Below are 9,856 nucleotides of genomic sequence, written 5' to 3'. Positions count from 1 at the left end.
AAAAAATACACTAATATTTCTCAAATAATGTTCCAAACAATATTTGGGGATTAGAATTGGGAATATGGGTAGAAATATTGAATCAAACACACCATATAATATAATGTCATAATCAATTAAGTAACCATTTAATTATGTAATGCACTAATGCAGTAATGTTATAATTAATTATGTAATTATACTATAATGTAATGTTATAGTGAATTAAGTAATCATATTATAAATCTTTAACGTAATATTATAATTAATTAATTTTTTAATCATTTAATTAAGTTTGTACTAATGTTTATAATGAAATGTTATAATTGATTAAGTAATTATACTATAAATCTATAATGTAATGCTATAATTAATTAAATAATTAATTTTTTAATCATTTAATTAAGTTTGTACTAATGTTTATAATGAAATGTTATAATTGATTAAGTAATTATACTATAAATCTATAATGTAATGCTATAATTAATTAAATTTCTAATTATTTGTCATAATTAAGTAATATACTAAATATTATAACTTATAAGTCAATTAATTAAGTAGTAATCAATTAATGTAATGCTATAATTAATTATACTATAAATCAATTAAGTAATGTTATAAAATTATAATTAATTAAGTAATCATTTAACTATAATGTAAACTTATAATTGATTAAGTATGATATTTAACTAGTAATTAAATTTATTAATTTTTATCAATCTATCATATATAATTAATTAATTGCTAATTTACTATAGATATACTTAGAACTTGATAATTGAAGTAAATAACTAAATATATTATTATTCAATCAAATATACTATTTTATTCAAAAATAGTTCTTTTAATAACATTAAAAATTTAAAACACTTTTAATTGGATCATAATTCCAATTATTCACTTAATTAATGAAAAATTTAATATTAATATATTATAATACATGAAAGTTTTTAATATAGTGTAATTTATATGTAATAAGTATAATTGTATTAGTATATTTATTTAATTAGGTTATTCTAAAAATTTAATTTTTTCTATTTAAAATTTTTTTATATGTAAAATAATAGAAACCCCCCATTATTCACATTTCACAAATATTTCATTGCAGTCCAGGTTTCAAAACAGATTTCAAAACAGGTTCCAAACAGGTTCCAAAGGTTCCAAATAGGTTCCAAAATCGGTTCCAAACCGGGTACCCTTTTTAGGTTCTTTTTCCAGGTTTTGGTTCCGGTTCCTCCACAAACAAGAACCGGAACCGAAACCGCACAATGTCGGTTCCAAAAAATTGGAACCGGAACCTACCCGCACATTGCCGGTTCTAAGTAGGTTCCGGTTCTGGTTTTGGTTCTAACCCCAGGTTCCGGTTCTACCCGCTACCCGTGCTCACCCCTACCTTTTGCAATTCTCACAATTTATATTCATCCTCAAGATTCTCATCAATCAAAAAAAGTTTCGTCACAGTATAAGATTTGTATCCTTCCTTCAGGTCCATAATTCTCAACTTGATCTAAAAAACGAACATCTGTCCAGATAGCTTGCTTAAAACTTTTGGGATATTCTTTTGATCATTACCTTGTTTGTTCAACAATTGCGAACATGATAACCCAACCAATCTCTGCATCACTGTATCAAACAATATAAAAGTTGCTTCGGCAGTTCCATCCGACACTCTCATTTCTACCTTGTACTTGTTATAACATTGACTAAACATTGTTACAAATAAATGTATGGAACTAAATATACTCTTATTGCATTGACAATACATAATTAAAAACACTAAAAAATAAACAATACTATACCTTGTCTGAGGAGATTTCAATTCCTTGTTGCATTTGTCACAATATAATTAGGTATTAATATCAGGAATTTTCTTCTTGCAATAGGTGCAGGAATTGTAACACCAACCATATCTACATCAACTTTGATTATCTTGGCCTTAATTGTATACTCCATCACCTATACAATTATAATTTTTGTTCACAAACTATGTTATAATAATTAGTTTAACGTTTTGAGTGAATACTGTACCTCATCAACATCATGCCACAAGAGATTGGTAACATGTTTCAGTGATGTTCTACTCTCAAACATTTCCTTCTCAATCGAAACTTGATTTAGAATCTTTTTCTGTAATTGAATTACTAGCAGAATTTTCATTCTGAAATAACAAAGAGTAGATAAAATGTTAAATGTTATTCTATCTATGAAATTACTTTAAAGAACTATTTCTTAAACACATACTCTTTCTATAGAGAATGCACCTCCCCAATATCTAAATTTATATAAATTCTAGATGTCGAGGTTGTATGTAGATATAATCATCCTGTATGGAAAAAAACATAAATTAGTAATTGAAAATATATTAATTCCATGTAATATATTTTTACTACCTTGGAAATCTTTAACATTCATTGAAGTAACTATTATGACAATTGGGCTGGTACTCGTTGATTGCAAATCTTCACCTATTTATTCAGAAAACTTTCCCCATAACGTAATGTCAACTACTTCCCTAAAATTAATATCAGTGTAAATTATTTAAAGTGGAAGAAGAACGTAAAAATATTAACAAAAGAACTTACTTTGCCATCTGCAATCTGATGTCTCTTTTTTTAGTCTTTGTTGATTTGATCTCTTCAATTTCTCCTTTTACATTCAAAACTCCAATGATATCTGCATATAATTTATCATATTTGATGTACAAAAATATTTCTCATGCATTTAAAATACAAATATTCAAATTAACTATACTTGATAATAACCTTGTATCATTTGTCCTATTCTGAAGATCACGAAGACCAGCAAAATCAAATTTATATCTCGAAATAACAATCCTCGGTTCTTTTAATTCTTGTACAGTCGTGATCATGAGAAATTTTATATGATATTTTCCCTCAATGGGTCTGTAAGAGGGAGCAGATGGTATAACTTTTATATGTCTGATCAAATATATTGACCCTTCATGAAGCTGATTTTTAAACTTTGCAATCCTATTCTTTGGTATCGAGCCATGCATAACTTGATTCTAAAAAACCAATGAAAACCACAAAATTCAACAAACCTGTATAAATTGGAAATAAAAATCTTTACATTATTTTCAGAGTATATTTTATACTTGTTGATCAATCAAAATCATGTCTAGGCTCATAAGTTTGTCACACATTCTGAAATTCCTACACTCCCACAATCTAGATACTCTGACAGTAACTATCCAATCATCTCTTGATTCATCAATATCTTTAAGAAAATTATTAGACATTGTTATGAATTGCCTACAAAAAGAAATTCATCCTTAATACAATTCAATAAAAGAAATAACGATACCCAATGGAGATTTTACAATTAAAGCAAATGTCGGTGTATCACAATTATAAATAAATAAGATGATATTCAATTTTATAATCTAATTCATACTATAAATATTTCTTATCACAATTTCATAGTATGATGAATTTTTTTATTCGGAACTGTAATTTTAAACTCTAGAAAACAACTTACTGATTTACAATCGTCACCACAATGTTGTTCGTCAATTTCTTTATTACAATTCTATAATATTATTATACGCAAATTAGTAGCTTTTATAGACGAATTCATAACCCAACATATGCAGTATTACAATAGAAAAATGAAAATAATTGAAGGTATCACATTACCTGTAACAGGTACTATATTTGAACTATGCCAGCAAACTGTTTCCTTTTTTTTTTTTTTTTTTTTTTGAAACAATGATCTGATGATGTACTTTCAATTACCTTTACTTATTCCTCTTAATCGTGTATGACAACATAAAAAACCACATATATATAACAAACACATTAATTTCAAAAGTTATGTATAAAATCTTTCACATTCAGATAAACACTCTTCACACTTCACAATAATTTTGCATTAACGATAATACATAGCAAATACAATGTATCGATCTCTCCCGGATAAATATCTATCCACAAAATTGCATCAACTTCAATAACACTTAATAAACAACATAACAATAATAACAAAATTAAATAACGACTGNTCCCCATACGTTCCCTTGTGTTAAAGAGCTGTATAATAAGTCCTAGCTATCTGATAATAGCAGTCTTGTTGCTATGGGCTTAGCACTAGTCTGCAATACTCAATTCATACCAGCAGTACGGTTGCTAACTTGTCTTTCAAAGTTGCCCTGGTGTATATACCGGAGTACTTCGAGGTACGCCAGTAGGCCGCCTATTAGTGTATAGATCCTTCCCTCTTCTATGAAGTTGAAGTGAAGCAAGCGAGCCTCTCGATTGAGGGAGACCGATCTGAGTCAGTTTATCCAGTATTTTAGGAAATGTTCGGGATAGATTCACGTTTTCCCGGTCTTTTTGATATAAATTAGCGCTTTTGTGGTACGGGTGGAGGAGGAACCCGTTCACTCAATCCCGGGGAAACAACTCCCTTAGCCTTAGTTGGAAGCTAAACCAAAGTGAAGCTTGTAGGCTCGTAGAGAAAGCTATTTTGCAGGTATACCCATAGATCCATGTTCCTGAACAGTCTCGGAGAAGGCCACCAGCACCCGACTTACCAGAATGTCCCGTTGCAGCACCATGCAAGAAAAGGTTCCTCTTGGAAGCACCATCCGTATTGAATTTGAACCAGCCAATGGAAGGAAATTCCCAAAACTCAAGAACCTGAGCTTATAAGACCAAAACAACTTGGACCTGCCGAATAGACTAGAAGACGATATCATAGTTCTGAATGGCGCGCACTACCTGATGATAGGGAGTGCTCTGTCGCGTTCCATTCGTTTCGATTTCATTTCAATATAGGGCAAGTCCTTTTTCCGACAGAAGGAGTGGTCGTTTTGGGTGACAGAATAAGATTCCCCGGATCTCCCTCAATCTCAAATCGACGACGAGAGATTCTACCACGCTCACTTTTACGTAGCTTCACTTCTTCTTGATCCTGCTCCATTGGAGTTGGTTCATTCAGTGTGTCGCTCCCACTTGCCCCAGGAGGCTGAGTACCTTCGTTCCTCTTCCGAGTGGTCGAGTTGCTAAAGCAACCTCCTCTACTAATTAGTTGAGCCAGTCAGGCCATCCGATCCCTTCCCTACCTTGGCTTTATTCTGGGGATTGATTGGCAGTTGAAAGAGCTGCTCGAAAAGGGTAATGGTTGGACCTAGCTTCCCTGGTTTGGTTGGCTTGGGAATTGGGAATAGGCTAGTCGAGGAACGCCTTGTTTTCTTATAAAATCAAAATTGGTCAAATTAGGTACTGTTACTTGGGAAGGTTAGTTATAGTGACATCCTTTGCTTACAGTCCCGAAGATTAGCTAGACAAAGAAGCTTCCCTAGCTAAGATGTACGATGTCTATTAGTGAAAGGCTACATTCCAGCTTAGATAGAAAGCGAAAGCTGTCCAATTCAAATTGCTAACATGCTAAGACTATTACTCCTACTAGGCGAAATGGCCCTTNCCCTCTTTTGAATGTATATCTAGATAGGCCTATCGAAGTCCATAATCCTATCACCAGCTTAACTTCCCTGAGGTCCCGTGTTCTCCCGCGAGATTACAACAGCTTTGCAAGGAAAGCAGGCCTTCATTCTATCCACGACCTAAGCGTAATGCGAAAGAATGCGTAGATCGTGAAAGTCTGAACTCACTTGATTGCCCTTGATTGCCGCTTCCTTTATACTATCAGTTATTCAAGTAGGTCATGGATAACGGGAGCTAAAAGGAAGTCAAACTGTCAATCATTCCATTCTGCGTCTTCCGGGAAGTGGAAGAAAGCCGATAGCAACTCATAGCTGCTAGTGAGAATCATAATGGATGAAGTCTTTCAAAAGGTATTGTAAAAGTCAAAACTTTTCGAAGTGAAACACGTGGGCCCAGGAGAGCAGGTCATTTCGTTCAGTAAGTCTTCAACTCTTATTTGCTTTTGATCAAACTATCCACCTATGCACCCCGAACCAACACTGGATTCCAAAGTTCAGTTGGATCATCTCATTCACGGATTGCCTATCATCCACTTCTCTTTATGTCAGTGATCTTAGATTGACTCACTTTTTCGGGATTGACAGGTGGACATCTCAACCTTGAGTTTCGTCTATTTGTCACTCACTAAGTTAGCCAAGAAGGGGAAAGGCTGAGTGTTAACGATCAACCTCTTTCTACTTTTGAAAGCTTGCTTGCTAAACGTAGGTGTGAGAATCACTTAGTCCTTGAACTATGCTATGGAGAGCCTATTAATCAAATAGATTACCAACCAGCATCTCCTATAACTCTACTTATGCTTTCGGAGGTAAGGAAGGTTGAGGAGCGAACGAAGTGAGCCAGTAGTCCCCATAATCGTCTAACTCTTGAAGATAAGAGAGTTAGAAGCAATCGAGATCGAGCGTCCTAAAAGCTCGACTATCCGTCCTATTTTCCACGGTCTCCCTAGCTTTCTCTTGGCGATTGCAGAGATAGATAGTAATAGTAAGCCTAGGAATCTTTGGATCTTCGTCAAGAGGGTCTTCATCTCCCTATCCCTATCATATGAATGGAAGGGCTAGCTTGATCTTTATCCTCAGACATGTTTTCAAGATCTATAGGCTGAAGCTGATCTCTTTGAATTGGATAAATCAACAGCTCGGTTTTCCTTATTAAAAATACTTGTGGGTTTAGACCCTTGGATGATCCAGTAGCTTTCCTCCTGATACCATGGCCCATGCCAGCTGTCTACACGAGGTAAACCACCATTAATACCTATCTATCCGATTTTCAATATTTTGAAAAATCTCAGTTCGTTAACATTCACCCTTCGGTCTCCTCTTCCTTTTCTTTGTCCCTTCTTTTCTTCTACTAAACATGACATGCCTCCTGTTCGTATCTTAACTATGCAACCTTCTCTTGCAAACAATCCATTCGTCGCTAACACCGCCCCACCCCTTTAGTACTACCTTCAAGGAATTCCTCTTGCGCCCTGTATTGATAAGAGCTCATTCAGTTCTAAGCCTTAAGGCTAAAAGATTAGCAGCTGAGTCAATAGCAGCAGTTAGTAATTAAATTTCAAACAGAACACCAGATACGAAAACAATAAGAATTCATACTCCAACTACCAGGTCATTCCCTTCCTTCTAGCCTTTGAAAGTTGTCCAATCTTTCTTCTCTTATTCTTTCTCGAGTTACAGGGGCAGACCACTAGAGTGACTTTCTCTTATATAAGAGACACCCATGATAGATGTAACACTAACCCAATCTGGAAAGTGGAGTAGAATCAATCAACTGGCATACTGTTAGGCATACCTTGAATCTAGCATACAATCCCTTCTATCTTCTCTTAGGAAATTGATAGAAGAAGGGATTCCTGATTCAATTGAAAGTGGTATTTTTGATTGAATTCAACCAAAGCAGGAATTTCTTCTCTAACAGAAACTATTATAATAAGTGACTTCCTCCGTCAAAGCTATTATTCCATGCCTTCGAGGGGCCTTTTCCTACTCCTAATAAGTGAAATCGACACTTTGATTTTCCCGGGAATTTTGGCATAGATCAGATTTCTTTTCCTACGAGACATCAAAATGTGACATTTAAGCGTTTTCTCAGGATTTTTGGTATCAAGTCAATTTCCCTTCATAGACAGCCATTCAAATCGGATACGTTTCAAAAAGTCTTTTTCGTCATCAACAGTCAAGTCAGTGGTACCATCTCTAGTTCTTTACTACTATTGATCATGTCCGCTCTCTTCCTTTGATCTCTTTTCTACGCTAGGATCCCATCTCTCTTCGATTATTCAATTGAGAGTTAGCCGGCTTGTTCAAGAAAAAGCTCTTTCTTTTTGTGAATATCCGGAAATAATCGTTGTAAAAGTAACAGCTAAAGATGAATGCCTAGAATCTGCTGAACTGCTGGTGGAAGGTTTGCTGGAATTGAATCAGCTGTGGCATTGAAGAAGCTCATGCCATCTCGTTTGCAATCATAGGCTCTAAGACTGCTTGACTGATCCTATGTCGACTTTTTTTTTTACTTTCTTACCGATCTGACTGTTCTCGAATGCCAGGGAAAGAAAAACTAGGTCCTATGAACAGCGGACGATCTTGGCTCTTTCCGGGTTTGGGTGTAGCTCCTCTCCTTCTTTTGTCTTTCCCTTCTCCGTCTTTCTAAAGACTCCGGGGTATAACATCTACACCCGAGATCTATGTTGCAGCCTTAGCGATGTTCCATGGGTGATTTTGGGATCAACCTTTTGTTGAATCATGACCTTGGGCTATTACTTTACAGTCATCTTTCCAAGGGACGGCCCCATTACTTTGGTATGGAAACTTGCCAGGAACTTGAATCGTTATTGTTTGTCCTTTCGAGAACCAACCTCCCTATACTCCACCTACAACTAGGTGGTCGTGGGATGTCGACCTAGCGAGCAGAAGGGACGTGATGAATAGAGGTACTGGGTTTGCAAAAAGCAAGTAAGAAAGTTTGTTTGGGTTAAGGTAATTTTTTTATTTTTTTATGTGGACGGCTATAATTCTTATTTAAATTGCATTTGACACAAACTTATATTATTATGTGACATAAACAATACCATTTATTTCATCAACACTTTAATGAGAACACTACATTAAGAACGACATAAATAGCAGAATACCAAACGTCATCATAATACCAAACACATCAATAAAAAAGAAAGTACATTAACCCATAATTAAACCAAAATTCTAATATCCTGACCATTAACAGTAATATCACATTGAAAGTATCACATAACAATAAAATGCATCAATCAATTTTGAATAAATATATATCTATAAGTATTTGCAGCGTCAACAGAATGCACCTATAAAATTATTAATAGTACAAATCCAATGCATCAAAGAGGAACAATTGTAAAGCTACAAAACACGATATCAACAGACTAAAACTATTAAGAATAATATTAAAAATCAGAACACAAAACATGATCAAAATACTGAACATATCGATGAAAAAGTAAGTGTATTAACCCATCAGGCTGCATGATAAGTTTGGTAGCTTGTTTGATACAATTTATCCGCATAAAATACCATGATTTAAAAACCATGGCTTTGACATATTGAATAAATTACAGCACAACAAATGGTTTATCACAATGCAAATGATAAACATCATCGTTTATAAACTAATACTAAAATTTTCATCTGGGACAGACATCGAGCCACTTCAATTTTTTCACTAAAATTATAGTTCGATAACTTTGCTGATATAAACTCAAAGAGAAATTAAGCCACTCCATGTTTTATTAATATTATAGTTTGGCATCGTTAAAAATTTGTCTAACAAATTGTGTGGAATTCGTTGCCTAACCATTGTCCATAATTATAATTGTTCAAAGCCTGCTATGATCAATAATTTCATTGTCAAACCATCGATTTGCCTATAGAATGGTAATAGCGCAAATACTGATCCATAATTTAACCATTATTTAAGAACGCTTAGAATTTCATCGAGACCTAGATTCCATTGCCAAACCATAATCACAATATAATTAATTACATTTATAATTTCTTATAACTTTTTTAGGAACAGTGCTAAACCATGGATTTGGATAATCACCCATGATTTAAGGATGGACGAAATTTGGATAGCTTGATATACGAACTAATGATGTACATACACATTAATTTCAAGAGTTATGTATAAAACCCTTCACATTAAGATAAACACTCTTCACAATTCACATTAATTTTGCGTTAACAATAATACATAGCAAATACAATGTATTGATTTATTTCAGATAAATATATATCCACAAAATTGCATCAACTTCAATAACACTTAATAAACAACAAAACAATAATAACAAAATTAAATAACGATTGGAAGTTTTTTATTTTTTTACGGACAGCTATAATTCTTATTTAAATCGCATATGACACAAACTTATACTATTA

The 9,856-nt window shown here is 33.8% G+C and overlaps 1 protein-coding gene across 1 annotated transcript; it reads right to left on the bottom strand.

Moving 5' to 3' along the window:
• Positions 1 to 4,382: 4,382 nt before the first annotated feature.
• On the bottom strand, positions 4,383 to 5,017 carry LOC116113264 (the record flags this gene model as incomplete). The annotated part of the gene is made up of 2 exons (XM_031399403.1): positions 4,383 to 4,637; positions 4,795 to 5,017. Coding segments are annotated over 2 exons (478 nt in total), but the record flags the coding sequence as incomplete, so codon positions are not given.
• Between the last annotated feature and the right edge of the window lie 4,839 nt (positions 5,018 to 9,856).

The sequence above is a fragment of the Pistacia vera genome, unplaced genomic scaffold (genome assembly GCF_008641045.1).
Source record: "Pistacia vera cultivar Batoury unplaced genomic scaffold, PisVer_v2 Contig676, whole genome shotgun sequence".
NCBI lineage: Eukaryota > Viridiplantae > Streptophyta > Magnoliopsida > Sapindales > Anacardiaceae > Pistacia > Pistacia vera.
Note: the sequence above shows the minus strand (reverse complement) of the source record. Positions and strands in the feature narration are given on the sequence as shown.